This window comes from Lampris incognitus, chromosome 3, assembly GCF_029633865.1.
Source record: "Lampris incognitus isolate fLamInc1 chromosome 3, fLamInc1.hap2, whole genome shotgun sequence".
NCBI lineage: Eukaryota > Metazoa > Chordata > Actinopteri > Lampriformes > Lampridae > Lampris > Lampris incognitus.
Window position 1 is genome coordinate 81,003,609 of NC_079213.1, and position 19,738 is coordinate 81,023,346.

The window sequence follows — 19,738 nt, forward strand, 5'->3', positions numbered from 1 at the left end:
GCACTCTAGGCGCCAGTCTCATCTTGTCTTTCAAGCTCATCACGTTGCAGATGGCTCCAGAGTCAAGCTGGCACCTCTGGACCCCTCTGTGCAGTGGCAGGTTTACAAACCACTTTTTCCTTTGAGTGTTCACAGCCCCCACGCTCTCAGCCGTGTACACATCCCTCTCATCGCGGTCGCTGTCCTCCGGGTCCCCTAGCGGCGGGTCATCCACAGCGTTCAACTGACGTGCTTGCTGGCCTCTTTTCATGCATACTATGGCAAAGTGATTAGCAGTGCCACACAAGCGACATGACTTTCCAAATGCGGGGCACAGGTCTCGCCCCCATCTGTGCGGTGTGCCACAGTACTTGCATTCACCTGTGCCTCTCTGTGGCTGTGCAGATGTGTTGGTGGGCTCGGATGGCCTGCTGGTAGGTCTGTCCTGGTCGCTGTCCATGTGCTACATTGATGCTCTCCGCAGTCACAGAGCTGCTAAGTGACATGGATTTTAACTTATTGTCCAACACCTCCGCTGCACGGCAAATGTCAATAGCTCCCTCCAACTTAAGCTCCTTTTCTCTTAGCATGCGTCGTCTGGCACCCTCATCAGTTGTTCCAAGAACAAGCCTGTCCCTTATAAGCTCGTCTCTTATAGCTCCATATTCACATGTGGCAGCCTGTTCTCTCAGTCTCGTGACAAAAACATCCACAGGTTCTCCTTCCTCTTGTTTAAGGTTGCCCAAAACATACCTCTCAAAGATGACGTTTTTGGTAGGTGTGAAGTATTCCCCCAGATTGTCGAGTATCGCTCCGGCGTCTTTCTGCTCTTCCGCTGTGAGTCCCAGGTTGTGCTCGTAAACATGGAGGCATTCCTTCCCCATTAGCCTCCGGAGCGTCGCTGCCTGCACCGGCTTCTCTGCCTTGTCGATCCCGGTCGCAAGCAAATAATCCTCAAACTCTGATCGAAAGCTAGCCCAGTTGCTGTGAAGATCCCCAGCCATCTTCATGGGCTCCGGCGGCGGAATATTGGAAGCCATTGTCTTGGCTCGATGCTAATGCTAGCAGGCTAACTGAAACTTCTAGCTACGCTTAGTAAAAAAAATAAACGCACACTGTTCAAGCAACAGGCAACGTAAGACTCACGTTGGGTTCCAATACAGCTTCTGACACCATGTTGCAAGTGTAGGTGCATATAAATAACAGACAGAGTCGGGCTGTGTCGCTTAGTAACATGTATTCACCGGCTGTGCCCATAACGCAACTGAGGCATGTTACACAGGGCAAGTATACATCAATCAGTGCCCCCAGGGGGAGCTGTTGGCTGCATAACATTACCCTACAACAACTAGCAGCCTAGCCATAACATAACAACAACGAAAGACAAGAACAGACCATTCACCTCACCAATGCTCGTCTATTCCTACCTCTAAACTGTACTTGTTAGCTAGCAAGCTAACTTGATGTCACTACTGATCATAGAATAGTAGGTGAATCGCTATCACAATGTACTTCCTACTTCCGGCTACTCTGACGGTCCGTTTTCAACGCAAAGTTTGGAAAAATCCGTCTTTTCTGAAGCTGTCAGCGTCTTTTTTTTACATAACCCTATGGAGCAGACCGTCTTTTAAAAAACGCCCAGGACGTTTTTTTAAACGCCGTCGCCGGCGTCTTTTTCTGCAGCTCAGGGCGTCTTTTCTTTTCAGAAATAGACGTCCTACGTCAAGCACTTTTTTGACAGCTGACCAATCACAAGCGGAGTAGTGAGACCTTGTCGTTTCCCATAACAACCATCAAAAATGGAGAATGTAACTTAGCGGCGGAGAAGTTAATTGTGCTGACGTTAGTTTCTGAGCACAGTGAACTGTATGACATGACAGCTGAACTGTATCATAACATTCATAATAAAGAGGCCATTTGGAATCAAATTGGACGGATCCTAGGAGTTTCTGATAAGTGTTTAGCTACTGCTTGTCGTTAGCAAAACCAGACAGTTAAGAAACATCGTTGGCAAAACTACCCCGTAGCTAACGGCAACAATGTAACTAGATAGCCAGCAATATCGCTGGCAGCTGGCTAGATCGCAGCTAGATCCCCCGTAAAATGTCATGCACCCAAAAACGTCGGGGAAAACTGACATTCTCCCCTTCAGCTTCAAGAGACTTGTCGTTGTCTCCTCGCCATTTTTGTATCGCGAAAATGTTGCAGTAGCTGTTATGGCAACAACAGAGTAGAGTGTAACCTGAGATCGCAAAATCGCAATTTCCTGGAGGGACTGCCTTTAGTAGCCCAGTTGATAGCAGGATACATGCGTAAATAGGTCTGGATTCAGTGCCTTGCGCTATCTGTGTCACAAAGATGAAAGTTCAAGAGATGATCCGTGTGGGTCTTGACATTTTTTTTCCTGGTTGTGAAATAAATTATTTGATTTTGAAACAGTAGTCTTAAGTTGTTATTTAGCTTTTCAGCAGATGCTATTGCATGATTAAATCAATGAATTTCAGTAAACCTAGGCATAACAGGGTGATAACCTACTGTTGTACTGTATAAAAAGAGTTGCCCCCTCGCCATTTTTAACTGCCCCCTCGTTAACTTCATCCTGGCGCCGGGCCTGGTACAGCTTCAGTGATTTCTGAACTTAAAAGCTCACCTTCACAGATCTCTGAAGTTTTCAGAAATCAGAGCGGTAAATTCTTTAACATGTTCCATAAATGTGTCACACTTGGATTAAATTCGGGCAATACTATTGGAGTCAGCGCTAATGATACCATTTACATTAAGAGATGCAAGATTATTTATTTTCCTATTTCTTTCTTCTACACCAAAAAAGTAACTGTAATCCCCCCCCCCTTCTAACCCCTTAGCCCTTGACCTGATGAAGGCACCCTTGGTGTCTCATATACAATCTATCACAATCTTTTTAATTCTTTTTCAGATACATTGTGTCTAGAAGTTAACAACTCTAGCTGGTTCTTTAAGAGATCTTCTTTGCTAGAGTTTTTTTTTAATTTCTTTGCTACGTTTTATTTCACTTATCTAACTTTAAATTTAAAGAATTCCCATTTTTGAATTGGACTCATTTCTTTTTCATTAACAATATATTTGCAAGTAATTTCAGTTTCTTTAAAATTTTTATCAGCCAATAAATTGTTATTTAACTTCCAATATCCTCTGATGTTTGAGTTTTCTTTAGAGCCCTTTAATCTGAGACTTGTTATTTTATGATCAGACAGCGGAGCCTGAGAATGAGAAACCTCTGAAATGAACTGTAATCGTTGTGATGATAATAACTATAAGTCAATTCTCAACTGAGAGCATCTGCTAGAGTTGGTCCATGTATAGTCTTTGACACTGGGGTTTATAAACCCTGAAAGCAAGAGGTGATCACTTATAAATTATGTAGGCTTAAAACCCAATGACAACGAAGATCTGGCAGGCCATCGGTCCACTTCGTCATTGAAGTCCCGTCCAATGATAAAAATAGGATCTTTGTATTTTCCCTTAAGGTCAGTCAGTTTTAAAGACAGCTTAGAGTAAATATCCTTTGCTTGAACTGTCCTATTTGGTCCATAAACATTGCAAGTAATAAACAAAAGATTGTCCACTTTTAAGGCCAAAATAATCCACCGTCCTTCCTCCACAACAACAGATACCAGTACATCTCCATTAAATCCATTTAGTAGCAGCAGAATGATTTGAGCCATGAGAAAAATACACTATCCCCCCCACTGAAATTTCCAAAAATTTTCATCATCACTACATGAATGAGTTTCTTGTAAGAAAATTATATCTGCATTACAAACTATATCTTCCCACTGAGAAAAACTGCCTTCCTTTTTGTGCTATGACGTAATCCCCTCACATTGATAGAACAAATTTAATGCACCAAACTTAAAACTCGTCATACTTTAAGAAAATAAACTAACAAAAGATTAGCTGATGTTTGAAGAAAAAAAACAACAACTCCTTACTATGGCAGAAAGATAATGAAATAGGTACTTACCAACAGTAAACCTCAACTATAACTTTAAGTACCAACTCACTCAATTGTGCATTTTAAACCATTTAGTATTATTAAAAGTCAATACCACTAGTCCACGGTGGTGTAGCGGTCTAAGCATTGGCTTTGTGTCGATGCAGTTGCCTACTGGGGACTGGGGTTCGCGCCCCGGTCTCGTCAGATCCGACTATGGCCGGACTCGATGAAGCAGCGATAATTGGCAACACTGTCTTCGGGAGGGAGGCGGAGTTGTCTTGTCTTCGTCACGTGAATGCGTCTCTGTGCGTGTCGGAAAAAACAGTGGTTCGGCCTGGAGTCGCCTGGTCATCAAAGTGGGGAGGCGGTCTCCTTCGAGACTGCCGACTGGAGAGATGCAGTTGGCGAACGCATGCAGTACGAGGGTGGGTGTTTGAATTAAAATAGGGATCGATTGGCCACTAAATTGGGAGAAAAAAGGGAAAAATCAGAAAAAAAAAAAAAAAAAGAGTCAATACCACTGTGGCTTGTTTTCTGGAACATTGTGAATGTTAAACTCAGTGTTAACTTAACGGGTCAACTTTTTTTTTTTTACCACAAAAACCGGCACAATTTCCTTGCTTTCTGGCTGCCTCCACAAGTGGCCAGAGTTTGTTTCTTTCCATTTTGTCGGCCTGTGTCAAACCTTCCTTGAGGAGTAGTTTCCGTTCTTTCAGGATCCCACTGTCATGGGAAATCTTCCAGAGTTTGTCTCTGAAGGATTGCATTATAAACTACACAATAACAGGCCGAGTTGCATTTTCATGTTGCACTCCAACTCTATGCACCGTGTTGACAAGAAGCCCATCTTTTCCTTATCTTCAGGTGCGAGCAATGTGAGAAGGTTGATGGTTTCACCTTTGGTGTTTTCTGCAGGTGTCTCTCTCATTCCATGCAGGCATAAATTCCATCGCCTACTGTAACGTTCAGCATCTTCACTTCTCTTTTGCAGTTGCAAGACTTGCCCCGAAATCTCTTTCATTTTTTTGTTTTTTTTTACTTGAATTTCCATCCGTTTCAGCTACTCGCACACTGTGGTAATGGCGTCAGTGTTCTTGGATATGTTTTGCTCAAGAGAGTAGTGAAGTGTTTTGTCAAATCAATCACTGCTTTTAGGATATCAGTATTTGACCTTGGATTCTTCAACATCATTGGAGTGCTGTTTCTTTGATTCTGGGCTTTTAGTTGGTGTAACAGGCTGAGGAGTAAGTTTCACTTGAACATTGGGGGGGACACATTTAGCGGTGGGTCAGGGGGTCCTCCCCCTGGAAATTTTGAGCATCACACATTTAATTTCCTGCCTTCTGGTGAATTTGTATGCACCAATTTGCTCTTTTTCTACATCAATTTATTGTGGAAATGTCTTATTTATGTAGATGTACCTATTATGTTATCTCATGTGCCCGAAATTATCAGTTCAAGTTCATTTAAGCTAACATAAACGTCTTGGGGCTACTGTTAGCAAGCGCTAGCTAGCTAGTTCGTGAGGGGGTCTGAACTGATAACCCCAAACACAAGTTATAAACTAGATAAGGCTATAATTCATCCAGAAATACGTAAGAAAATCTAACTCAGAAACCCCAAAGGTAAGAAAGGGTGGTGTACTGGGCTAGACAAGCAAGCTGGCTAGCTACGTTACTTACACTTGCTTACACGATCATTCATGCTCCGGTCTCCTGGTTGTCAGGAGCAACTGCAAGACAGCAACGAGGTTGGCAATCCTAGTGGCAAGGTTAAAATGGTATGGTCCAAGGATAGGAGTGTATGAAATCGTTGGAAATCAAGTATGAATTGCATTTTAAGTAGTTCGACGGTCTGTGTTGTTATTTTACCTTTTTTGGCGAGGGAGTTAACATTATCATTCATGATATATTTTGGGGGGGGGGGGCAAATTCACCTCTTCTAAATATTGAGGGGACATGTCCCCCGTGACCCCCCCATAAGTTATGCCTGTAGTAACAGGTAATGGCGAACACAAACCGTCAAAGCCCACGACTTCTTGTTTAAGTAGTGATGTACAGTCTTTGGTTCTAGAGTCTCTTTTTGGCATGTTGATCTTGATGTTAAACTAGCACTAGGCTAAGTAAAGCTAGGAAGTTAGCGTGGTACTTTTTCAGGTTTATTTCGAAGAAATCCGGGTTATGTGATGTTCCATTTACTCACAATGTTCTTCTTTTTCAAAACATAGGCACAGCAGTCAATGCTTGGTTTATCTGTCTCTTTTTGTTGTGGTACAACTAAAAGAGACAGATCACTGTATCCACAGTGATCTGTATAAGGTGGGCAATATTGAGAGGGATGATTCAATGGTGATCATGTCACACGAGGTGTACCAAGCTATAAACAAGCTGTCTGTTAACAAGGGAAGTGGCTTAGATCATATTACTGCTGAACACCTTAAATATGCCAGTCTGAGGATAGCTCCTCTCCTTGCTATTTGTTTTACTGGCTTTATGGTCCATGGCTTGTTACCAGACTCAATATTGTCTGTACTGTTAGTGCCAGTCATTAAAGACAACGCTGGTAAAGTATGCAGCCTAGAGAACTACAGGCCTACAGCTCCAGCCAGCATACTGTCAAAAGCCCTAGAAAGAATCCTGCTGGATAGAGTGCATGAATTTATCAACTCCACAGATAACCAGTTTGGTTTTAAAGCTAAACATAAGCTAAACTTATGTATATATGCCTTAAAGGAAATTGTAAACAAATACAGAGACCAAAACTCATCGGTTCTTGTGTTTTATTGATGCTTGTAAAGCTTTTGATCGTGTTAATCATAGAAAGTTGTTTGTTAAATTGAGTCAAAGAGGGGTGCCTAAATACATTGTGAGAATTCTGGTTTATTGGTAGGCCCACCAGACTATGCAAGTGAAATGGGGTAGTAGTGTTTCAGCCCCTTTTGGGTTAGCAATGGTGTCAGACAAGGGGGAATTTTGTCTCCAGTTCTCTACAATTTATATACTGATGATTTGTCCAAGCAGTTGAAAGCCTGTAACACTGGGTGCATGATTGGTAATACCTTGGTGAACCATATTATGTATGCAGATGACCTTGTCATTCTTAGTCCCTGTAGCGCTGGTCTCCAACAGCTCCTTGATATATGTTCCGTGTATGGTGTGGAGCATGATATCAAATAAAATGCTAGTAAGAGTGTTGTCATGATCTTGAGAACCAAAGAGGTCAATCATCTAAAATTTCCTGATTTTAAATTGTCTGATAATAATCTTAGGGTATGTAATAAGGTGAAATATCATGGGCACTATATTACTGAACAAATGACAGACGATGATGATATATTTAGGCAATGCCGGATGATGTATGCACAAGCAAACACTCTGTCACACAAGTTTGGTATGTGTTCAATTAGTGTGAAGATGTCTCTGTTCAGAGCATATTGTAAAATACTCTATACTGCACACCTGTGGTCAAACTATAAAAAAGCAAGCTTACAGGGGCTTCGAGTAGCTTATAATGATGCTATGAGAATACTGCTAAAAAGACCTAGATGGTGTAGTGCAAGTGAAATGTTTGTGGCTGCAGGAGTCAATACCTTTTGGGCTCTTCTAAGAAAGCGCATGTATAAATTCATTTGCTGGCTCAATGACTCTGATAATGTAATCATCAACAGTTCAACTAATATAAGATTCAGTGCGATACGCTACCAATCCCAGCAGTGGGACCACTGGTATAGCTGCCTTCTTATAAGACACTGATTTGTTCCATTTATGTTATTTATTGTGTTTACTCTTTGTATTATCGGGGGTTTGTCTTTTACCTATTTGTCTTTGTCTGTTATGGACCCTGAGTCTGCAATAAAGTTTTGAATTGAACTGAATTGTAAAGCTTAGGAGCTCACTATACACCAATGCATAGGTCGCCATCTTGGAACGATTACCATTCACAGCAACATGTTCGCGAATCTGTCCTTGTTTAATAACGTCATTAGTAGGAGTCCGCTATTCTTTCTATTCTGAAAGTATGCTGCACTTTGTGTTTTACAAATTATTTGACTTTAAGCCGGTCTTTGGAGGCATTGTTGGTATGTAATGTAAATTACAAAGTTTATTTCTGTTAACAAAGAGTATTCGGGGTGTGTGTGAACTCAATGTTAATTTAGCATGAACGTTTAATAAAGAAAAAGCTGACTTGCATTTTGGCCAACAAGTCATATATACAGACCATATTTTCTTTCCTGCCAGTCAAATTGTTTGTGGCTGTTTATTGTTTTGTTGTATGTATTCTATGTTTGTTTCTCAGTTTTACACTACTTCATCTGGCTTCAGTAAAGAGAGTGATCTTGAGCCCTCTTGTCAGCATGGTAATTTTGGAGACGACTGTCAACTGCAGCAAGGCGCTGGAGGTAGAGGACAGGACACCCACTACGCAAGTAAGTACATAGTGTACTAACATGGAGTACACTGTGTATGCCAACGGAAGTATGTGAATTTAGTCACAGTGCGTGATCCGTAAGATTATGCGACCCTGCTTTTAAAACACACTGTTGTAGACACAATATGGTAGTGGTCGTTGGATGGCGGAAATGGCGTCGTCAGAGAGCGATCTTTGAAATGGAAATGAGGACACGAGAGGGTTAGAAAATAAAAAGAAAAGGAAGAATACATCAATTTGCTCAAGTTATTCTAGTCAGTCATTGAGAAAAGATGAAAGTATCTTGTTGGGATGATAGCCATGACAAGAGATGAGTGACAAGAGAAGATGGTATTTTCAAGGACCCAAATGCGGTCAGAAAGTTTGTAGGGAGAAAACATGTACAATCGATCAGGATAATTAGAAGTGGGATGGTTATCATTGATTGTATATCAAATTATCAGAGAGATAGAGCTGTTAAGATGGATGTATATAGAGATTATTACTGTGTGACTTGCTTCCCACTCGGATCAAAAGAATGGATGAATGGAGTAATATGTGGCGTGCCACTGTCAGTTAAGGCTGAGTCATTTCGGGATGTTGTAGGTGTGTGTGAGGCAAGAAGAATGACTACATTTTGAGAAGGGGAGAAAGGAGGACAGTAATTCTATGTGTTTGATTTTTGAAGGGGAATCACTGGAAAGAAGGCACGGGACAAATGGTGTGTTCTCACCCACTTTGTCACAGGCACACAAACAAAACCACAAACCAGTTAGTCCTTGCACCCACTCCCTCCACTGCTTTCTAATGTGTTGCAAATTATCCTCTAAGAAAGTCTAATAAGGGTCTTACATTGGGAAACAAAGATGGATTTCACTTTAGTTTACGGTACAGTTCTGTTGTAATGTGTCGCAAATTATCCTGTAAAAAAGTCTAATAAGGGCCAAATGGTGGGAAATAAAGATGCAATGTCCCGACAGCTTCCATAGCCTAATGTTACTGGGGTCGGATACTTGTTAACATGTTGTTATCTCTATGCATCCCTATTTAGTTAATGTAATGGAGGACAGCTCCCCTTCTGGTCAGGTTATGCATGTGCAGTGTATTGCCCCTTCTAGGCGGGAGTCTCTTGTCATGCGCAGTTGTGGTGGTGCTGATGCTGAGAGCAAGTTGCTGGTCGCTTGGTATCGTAAAGAAATGGAGTGAATAAAGTCGGTTTCACTGAAGATAAACGTCGTGTTTATTCAGAACAAGTTTAGTAGTCAACATTGGTAGCAGAGGATGGTTAGCAGAAAATGGCTTCTGCTAGCTACAAAGTTCCACCGAAGTTCGATGAGTCCCGACCGTACGAGAGTTGGAAAAATGAAGTTGCTATGTGGAAGCTCGTTACTGAGCTGGATAAGAAGAAACAGGCCCTTGCTGTCGTCCTGGGGCTTGAAGGAAGGGCAAGGGATATCGCCATGGAAATACCCGCTGCAGACTTGAATACAGATGGGGGTATGGACGTTTTAATTGCAAAACTAGATGGAATGTTTCTCAGAGAAGAGAGGGACCGCGCTTACGATGCTTATTCGTATTTTGACTGTATCAAGAAGGACAGTTCTGTGTCCATGGCGGACTATGTGATTGACTTTGAGCAGCGATACAATAGAATGAAAAAGTATGATATGACTCTTCCCGATGCCGTATTGGCGTTTAACCTTTTGGATACGGCTTGTCTAGACGAGAAAAATAGGCAAATGGCGCTGACAGCATGTACGGATCTAACGTTTGCGGCAATGAAGTCCGCGCTCAAGAGGATTTTTGGAGGGAAAATACAAGTCGACGCGACTAATGGCATACAAGTAAAAGATGAAGTGTTCTACACAGAGCAGCGCTCGCGAGGAAGATTTAAACGAACAAGTAACGTTGTGCAGCAAGCTGGACAAGAGTCACAGACAAAACAGGTTGGACAACAAAAGCCACCGTTACAAGGTACTAACCCACTGGATAGGTTCGGTAGGCGATCAAAATGTGCTGTATGTCAGAGCACGTTCCATTGGGCCAAGGACTGTCCCCACAAGAATAGCGAGCAAGTAAAGCTAACTGAAGAGCCAGCAAAAGTAGAGGACACATTGTTTACCAAAGCCTCGCTGTCTGAATCAGCAAGAGAGATCTTTCTGACTGAGTCGTTAGGGACAGCTATCATTGATACTGCATGTACCCGCACAGTATGCGGAGAAAAGTGGTTGGAAAATTTTGTCGCAGACCTCAGTCAAAGCCAAGTGAACCAGATAGCGCAAAGTGAAATTCCAAGTAGCAGACCATTTCGCTTTGGAGATGGGAATATAGTACATTCCTCCAAAATACTGAAACTGCCTGCAAAAATAGGACAGACAAAATGTCAAGTGGAAACTGAAGTAGTTAAAGCTGATATCCCACTGCTTCTGAGTAAGACTTCACTGAAAAGGGCAGGGACCATTTTGGATATGGAGAATGATAGTGCTGTGATGTTTAATCAAAATATCCCTCTTGAATTAACCAGCTCGGGACACTATTGTATAGATATCAGAGACAAGAGCACAGAAACAAAGCCAATAGAAACTGAAGCACTGACGGCTCCAGAGAACAGCCTGAATGAAGATGAGGTCCTCACAGTCACAGAAAATATGACCGCAAATGAGAAACACAAAGTTCTTCTGAAATTGCATAAACAGTTCGGTCACGCCTCCGCCGAGAGGCTACAGCGGCTCATCCATAGCTCTGGAAATAAAGACAGAGTGTGACACGATTTTGCAGCACATAGTACAGGACTGTGACATTTGCCAGAGATACATCAAGACGAAGCCAAAGCCTGCTGTGGGCTTGCCTCTTGCTTCAACGTTTAATGAAACGGTGGCAGTAGATTTGCATGAGTTGGAACCAGGGGTATGGTACCTCCACATCATTGATCAATTCACAAGGTTCAGCGCAGGAAGCATTGTAAAAACCAAGAAGTCCTCAGAGATCGTCAAGTCATTTCTTCATACATGGATAAGAATCCACAGCGCCCCCCAGAGGCTCTACAGCGATAACGGAGGAGAATTCAATAATGCAGAGTTCCGTGATATGGCTGAGAACTTTAACATTGAGACGAAAACAACAGCGGGATACAGTCCCTGGAGCAACGGACTACTGGAGAGGCATAATCAGACCCTCACCGACATCATTCTGAAGGTCAGGCGAGAAAGTGGCTGTGACTGGGAAACGGCCCTGGACTGGGCTCTTATGGCTAAGAACAGTATGCATAATGTGCACGGCTACAGTCCACGTCAACTTGTGTATGGTTTGAATCCTAACATTCCTTCTGTACTGGTTGATAAACCACCCGCACTAGAGGGTACTACTATGAGTGCTAGAGTAGGAGAGCACATTTCGGCCCTACATGCTGCTAGAAAAGCATTCACTGAAGCAGAGTGCTCAGAAAGGATAAGACGAGCACTACGTAAACAGCTCAGAGCTACAGATGAAAAATATGACATGGGTGACAAGGTGTATTACAAACGAGCTGAATGTAATGAGTGGAAAGGACCAGGAATTGTTATTGGTCAGGATGGAGCTGTTGTTTTTGTAAGGCATGGTGGAATCTTAGTGCGAGTACATCACTCTAGACTTTCCAAGGTGAACACAAGGGTTAACGAAGAACAAATGGTACAAAATGAAAATGATGCTGAAACAGTAAATGATCAACAAGACACAGAAACAGGAAATGATGAACAAGGTATAAACAATGTAGCTGATGATTTAGCCAGTGAACAAAATAGAGAGAATGAGTTACCTGAAAGTAATGTTGCACAAACTGAAATGGCCCATAAGCCTAATGCACATGATAATCCTGTCCCCTCTGCAGGTATGAGTTTAAAAACAGGACAGACTGTAACACATATGAACAGAGGTGACAATACTCTACTTAGAGCAAGAGTCTTGGGGAGAGCAGGCAAAGCTACAGGGAAATATAAAACATGGTATAACATGCAACATCTAGAGAATAATGGAAGTGATGGGCAAAAGGTATCAGTTGATATCTCAGAAGTTGATAATCTCCACATAGAAACAGACAGAGAAGCTGATGTACTTATAACGAAAGACATCTCATTTGATGCAGCTAAACAGGAAGAAATAAAGAACTGGCACAATAATAATGTCTTCGAGGTAGTTAAAGATGCAGGTCAGAAATGTATCTCTACTAGATGGGTTTGTAGTCTTAAAGAAACACCTAAGGGTATTGTGCCTAAAGCACGACTGGTTGCCAGAGGTTTTGAAGAGATAAATATTCAAGAGCTACAAAAGGATTCCCCTACATGTGCTACTGATTCACTTAGACTTATGTTATCAGTGATATGTCAAAACCAGTGGGAAGTGCATTCTATGGACATCAAATCGGCATTTTTACAGGGTATGGAACTATCAAGGGATATTTATATCCGCCCCCCTACAGAAGCAGGCTGTGAACATGTTGTATGGAAACTTAAGAAATGTGTTTATGGACTTGCAGACGCATCACTATATTGGTACAACAAAGTGAAGGAAATCATGCAGACTACTGGTGGTAGAGTGTCTCAGGTGGATCCAGCAATATTTTATTGGTTGGATGAGCAATGTAAGGTCACTGGGGTGCTTGCATGTCATGTAGATGATTTTCTCTGGGCAGGCACATCAAACTTTTCATCAAACGTAATCCCGCAACTGAAATCTGTGTTTAAGGTTGGTCGTGAGGAGCATGAAACGTTTTCTTATGTAGGAATGGATTTTGTAACGGTAAACGGTGAGGTACAGGTACACCAACAAAGTTACATTGACAATCTGCAGCCTATACCCATTCAAGCAGGTCGGACCACACAGAGAAGTGAGCCCCTTAATGACACTGAAAGAGAGCAGCTACGGTCAAAAATAGGACAAATCCTATGGGTTGCTAAACAAACAAGACCTGATGTTATGTTTGACTCGTGTTGTTTGGCTTCTAATATAAAAGGGGCAACAGTACAATCTATTCATGAGGCTAATAAGGTTATCCGTAAGCTTAAATCTGAAAAGGTAACACTCAGATTCCAACATCTTGGAAACACTGATGCTTTGAACTTGATAGTATTCAGTGATGCTTCGTTTGGGAACCTCCCTGATGGAGGTACACAGGGAGGTACTTTGATAACACTTATGGGAGAAAGAGGGAAGTTTTCCCCACTCAGCTGGCACTCTAAGAAAATCAGACGTGTGGTCCGCAGTACACTCGCAGGGGAAACTCTTGCTATGTCAGATGGAGTAGACAATGCAATGTTTCTGGCCACACTATTTTCTGAACTAACTACTGGCAATGCTGAACTGAATGCTCCCTCCGTGCTCTGTGTGACTGATAACCACTCTCTGTATGATGCTCTCAAGTCTACAAAGCAAGTCACAGAGAAAAGACTTCGGCTGGAAATCAGTAGCATTAAAGAACTCATACAAAGCAAGAAGATCAAGGAGGTGCGTTGGTCAGACACGAAAACTCAACTCGCTGACTGTCTCACAAAGAAAGGAGCATCGGCTCTTGTGCTCTTAAAGGCACTCTGTGAAGGACAATGGGACCTGGGTTAAAAGGGTGTTGGATGGACAATTGATTTTGTTCTCAAATGTTTCCATGACATGTTGATTTCTCTGGAAATGTATGTTCCATAATTCACGCTGTGAATTTCATTTTTTGTTTTCTGTTTATTTCTTTAAAAAAAGAGAATGAGATTGTTAACATGTTGTTATCTCTATGCATCCCTATTTAGTTAATGTAATGGAGGACAGCTCCCCTTCTGGTCAGGTTATGCATGTGCAGTGTATTGCCCCTTCTAGGCGGGAGTCTCTTGTCATGCGCAGTTGTGGTGGTGCTGATGCTGAGAGCAAGTTGCTGGTCGCTTGGTATCGTAAAGAAATGGAGTGAATAAAGTCGGTTTCACTGAAGATAAACGTCGTGTTTATTCAGAACAAGTTTAGTAGTCAACATACTGACATGCCATGAAATGGTCTGATGTCTTAATGATATGGGAGTAGAGCATTGAGAAAGCATGTATTAGGATATGTATTACTACCTAAAAACTCCGCAGAGAACATCCAGGCTACAAGGTACGTATGAAGTAGTGACCAGGTGGGATTGGTGGTATAATAGTGTCCAAGTATAGTATATTTTGGGTCTATTACGGCATTATATGTGGTTTCTAATTACAGCATAATTTAGGTGTATAGTGTCTAATTAGGGTATAACCGTTTGTTAACTGTCTAATAAAGAACATATTTCTAGCTTTTGCCTAATTTGATAAAGTACATCTTATTAGTGTACCATAAAATAAAGTGAGACATGCAATTATTTTTGCCACAATCAGGGCAATGCATATTAATATTTTTAATTCCCCTGTCGTGGTTCCTTTGGGTTTCTCTTTCGTATGGCCACATGAAAGATACTTTTATTCCTCTTAAAGAGACGGACAGTGTGTCCAATCAGTGACGATCCTTGTCAATAGATACCCACCTTTTGAGGTAGGAGTTTATGTGTTTTCATTGCGTTTTCCGATTTGTGGTTGTGTTTTCTGTTTTGTCATTGTGGTTTCCGTTTTGCTATTGTGATTTCTGATTTGTCATTGTGTTTTCTGATTTGTGGTTATGGTTTCTGTTTTGCCATTGTGATTTCCAATATTTTGTAGTGTTTTCTGATTTGTCGTGTTTTCTCTTTTGTTAATTTGATTTGCAATTTGTCGTCGTGTTTTGTTATTTGCCGTTGTGTTTTGTAAGTTGTTCATTTTCCAATTCGCCCTTGTGTTTTGTGATTTGCCATTGGGAATCCCTATTTGTCGTTGTCATATGCTGTTGTTTTTTGATTTGTTGTGCTTTCCTATTTGTCGTAGTGTTTTGCACTTCAGGGCCACCATAGTTCGTAGCCGTGAATAATCTTAATATTTAGCTTGTTTAAAGCCGAGTATCTTTTATTATCCATCCACAGTGATAAAGATGCAAAACAGAGTACCTGAAGTGTGTAATTTAGAAACAGGAACAAGCCGTCCAATGCAGAGGGGTCGGTTTCCATAAGGGTCACGGACAGCATAGATAACATCTTTGTACATGACCAGTAGTGAGTATGACGTAGGCGTCTCGGTCATCAGATTTTTTATTCTGCAATAAAAGTCCAAATAAATAAGTGATTAAATCATTTTTAATTCTATTCACCAAGTGCTGTTCCAGTGTGTTTTCTTGGTTTCAAAATATCTTCAACAATGGGGAGAGTTTTCCTAGGCTTTAAGAGAAGTTTAATATTATCTACAATATCACCTGTTATCACACTTACCTTGCAACCCAGTCAGGAGCATCTAGCTCCTCCATAGGTGGAGTCAGTGCCAGTAGCTGGGTAATAAGCTCACTGTCTGAGCTGGTGGATAAGCCTACACCATGGCGCATCACCTGCAGGTCACACACACGCACACACAATTGATTTTTACACTACACATAAAAAGTGACAGTCATACACAGATATTACAAAATTATTCATTACCATGTATAGTCTTTGTACTGAATCGAGGAAAGAGTTAATGTGTAAGCATCACATCACTGTAGCAAAATGTTACATGTTGTTAAAGCAAACAATTTGTATCATATCAGTCACAAGTGAATAAGATTATAGGGTATGCTTTCATGATGCCCACAGGCTGGTTTCACATTGTGGTACTACTAATCACCACATGGTGGAAAGCATCCCAGTGCCAACATGTCCCCCCTCCCCACCTCCCACCCCAAAAGAGCTTAAATAAAACCTCAGTCTGATAACCCTCGGATGGGCAAGGATGACAAATTTACAGGAATCCAGAGTAACTTCATGTGCCTGGTTTATTGCCGACATGTGGAAGGCAGGGCTTACCTTTTTGCGTAAAGCAGCAGCATTGACCAGCTCCCCATTGTGTGCTACAGCAATCTTGCCATGCAGTGTGTCTACCACAAAGGGCTGGCAGTTCTGTAGCTCTGAGATTCCTGTGGTTGAATAGCGAGTGTGCCCGATACCACAGTTACCATAACGCAGCTTCAGAAGGGCTTCCGCTGGGAAAGCACTGCTCACTAAGCCCATTCCCTAAAACAAGAGAAATACTCACTGAGAACTGAGCTTCAGTCACCTAGTCTGTGCACAAATTAAAAAAAGTTGCTCAGTTCACATCCTGGAAAGTGGAACACAGGACCACAGTTTGAATACGTGTAAATGAGGGAAGATTTATCCTTGTTAGACCCAAGAATTTTCCTTTAAAATTTTGATTGTAGTTGTGTTTGAACCGTTTCATCATTGAAACTGGGGATCAATTTTGAAGATATGCCTTACTTACTGGCACAGATCAGGGCCAATATTTTGCTCCTTAAAGTAATTTTACCTTGAGGGCTGTGTAAATTGGTGGGCTGGCTCCATTACTCGTGACAATTCCAGCACTTTCTTGGCCCCTACGTAGAGACAAATACCACAAATTAGTTCATTTAACAGCAATGCCAGGTGAAGAGTGCTTATCCTGCACTTTTTGCAAACCAACAAGAGCTAAACAAAAATCAACTTGGTCAATTCCAACTCAGAGAAGCACAGCCTGTGGCATATCAAAGCGGTTTGAGGACTGAGCGAGGTATTCCAGCAGCGAAAGCCAAAGAATGTGTGCGTGCATGTGTGTGTCTGCGGGGGAGGTGCCATATATGGAGAGACATCATGCTGCAGTTTCAACCTATTTACCCAAGCTGCTTCTCGGATTACAGTTGATCCCGCCTCCACACCACACAGCTTAAGCCAGTAGTGAGGCTGCTCTGCTGCGCGTGGGCGTTGCTTTCAGGCTTAACCGCCTGGTTGCCACAGGAACGGGGCAGCAGAGACAGGCGGGTTTGGGGAAGATAGCAAAGCGTTTCCAGGTCAGCTCAAACATGGAGAGGAGAGCAGAGAAACAAAGAAGAGGTGAGGAGGGGGAGGCACTGGAGGCGAACACCGGGGTGGAGAGGCAGTGGGGGGAAGCAGAGGTGCTGGCTCTCGTGTCAGTGTGGGAAGAAGTGGGAGCACAGCGCACAAGTAAGAGCAGAGCCACATTTGAGTTGGTCTCAGACTGTCTGAGACGGCTCAATGTGCTGCGCAGCTGGCGGGAGTGCCAAGCCAAGTGCAGGAGTCTGGGACTGCAGAGCGGGACTGCTGGAGCAGCAGGCACGTCAAAAACCTACAGCCCAGGAGTGGACTCCCACGTGACCTCTAATGCAAGGCCAACAGAGGGCTGGGACGAAGAGGGCAATGTGGCCAATGAGAGGGGCATCTACTCTTCCTCAGTCACAGTTCCAGTACAGGAAGGTAATTTTAGTTTGAACAAGCATGGTGCTGCTGGATCCATAGCAATAATATTATAAACCTTGAAAGAGCAACCCAGTTGGTTTCTACTGGCATGCACTGAAGCCGTTCCCCCCCCCCCCCCCCGCTAAATCCGGGATGGTGAGCAGTCATTTCATTGAAACAATAAAAAGACAGAACTAAAAGCATAACAACAAGATTTCACTTCAGCCTTAATGGCAAAGTCCTGCCGGACCAATCAAGTTAAGAGAGCCCCATGGCTATAATGCTATTTCCTCAAGCTACAAATCACAAATTACTTTTGTTTTTTGTGTTTTATGTACACCTTTAGTAAATAAAGACTCGGATTATGTTTTATTCATTTATCATTTAACTTATTTGAGCGGCACATGAAGTTAGTTTAAAGCTAGATGCTAATGTGCTAATGCTAACGCTATCACAAATGATCAATCTAACAATGAGCAATCTAACACTTACTAAAAAGTGCTGCACTGTCAATTTAAAGCCACCAGCACCACTTCAGGCACTGTTTACAAGAATCTGATCAATGATGTAACCTTTTTAAAATGAGAAACATGCAGACAAATGGACACAACTATGCTCGTAAGGTAATGGTAGATTAAGCAGATCTACATGTGATTTCACGCGAGGTATTATGTTTAATATAGATTTTATAAAAAAGATAATGTAGGATGTTTACAGGCAACAGAGGACTGATTGCTTTTTAATGACAGAATCTATGATTATTTATCTTAATTTTAAATACAGAATGGACATCAGAAACGTAATTTCCAAATTTCACAGCCTAGGATTATAACAGTTGTCTATGGAGAAATGCCTCATGACACCATTTTTGTCGCCCCCTGCAGGTTGCAGTGTCTGTTGGCATTGGCATAACTGATCCACTGGCTGGATCACAACATCACATTACTCAAAACCTGTGTAAAAAAATTTTTTTTCATTGAACAGGAAAAAAGAAAAAAAAGCATCTCAGCTGACCTACTTTGGCCACAAACTGAACAAGTTTTTTTTTGTTTTAGTTAAAATAGTTCATTTGATAATTCAGATTGTAGGAAATCAAAACTGTACAACAATGAATTCAGCCTGTGTAACAAAAGCGAGCCAGAATCTTTCTATACTTTGTACCTGTAGTATCCCAAAGAAAAATGTGTGTGTGTGTGTGTGTGTGTGTGTGTGTGTGTGTGTGTGTGTGTGTGTGTGTGTGTGTGTGTGTGTGTGTGCACGTTCGTGCGCAGTGATCAAGAGTCGGATTCATGGGGCTCTCCCTTATACCCAGTGCGTGGCTGAAGAAGGGGGCCGCCACTGGACCGATGAGGAGGTGCGGGCACTGCTGTGTGTCTGGGCTGACAAGAGGATTCGGGAGCGCCTGAAATGTACGCTACGCAACAAGTCCATCTTCCAAGAGATGGCCTGTAAGATGCAGAAAAGCTTCGGAGTGGTACGTAACTGGAAACAGTGCCGTACAAAATACAAAAACCTCAAGTATGAATACAAGACAGCCAAGGGTGCACAGGCTGCTGAAGGCAGCAGCTGTGGCCCAGGTAAGTACATGAAGTTCTTTGATGAGGTGGAGGCCATTCTGATGGACAAAGGACTGGAAAATGGGACCCAGGAGATGCAGAGGAGATTGTGTAATGCAGAGATAGCAGCAGGACAGCTAGGATCACCAGTAGGCCAGACCACACAGACAACAAGACCAGAGAACAAGCTGGTCATTGAGATCGACGATGGCGAGTATTCATTTTGCATTGCACACAAGTACTATTGTGGTCAGAATACAGCAAAAAATTGTTTATCGTTTGATCACATTCTAATTTCAGATGACAGCAGTGACAATTATGAAATCGACGTCGAGATGGAAGCAAAATGGAGGAGAGCAGGTATGGTGAATCAATTAACCCATGAATGAAGTTTACTTGCATTCCTAATGTCAATCATCAATGCCCCCCCCCTTCTAAAATATATTCTGCTGCCCCAGATGCCCATCTATCACCCACAGATCTGTCCAGCTCAGACCAGTTCCATGTGGT

General features: G+C 42.3%; 1 protein-coding gene across 2 annotated transcripts in view; it reads right to left on the reverse strand.

The window, feature by feature from the left end:
• Positions 1-19,738, reverse strand: part of ppat (phosphoribosyl pyrophosphate amidotransferase) — a 39,086-nt gene that overhangs the window by 15,317 nt on the left and 4,031 nt on the right. For both annotated transcript variants that reach the window (XM_056276271.1, XM_056276270.1), the window contains 4 exons: positions 16,750-16,816; positions 16,251-16,457; positions 15,684-15,796; positions 15,366-15,511 (listed from right to left, as the gene is read on the reverse strand). In XM_056276271.1, coding sequence (XP_056132246.1) covers positions 15,366-15,511; positions 15,684-15,796; positions 16,251-16,457; positions 16,750-16,816 — 533 coding nt within the window. The remainder of the gene's footprint in view (positions 1-15,365; positions 15,512-15,683; positions 15,797-16,250; positions 16,458-16,749; positions 16,817-19,738) is intronic.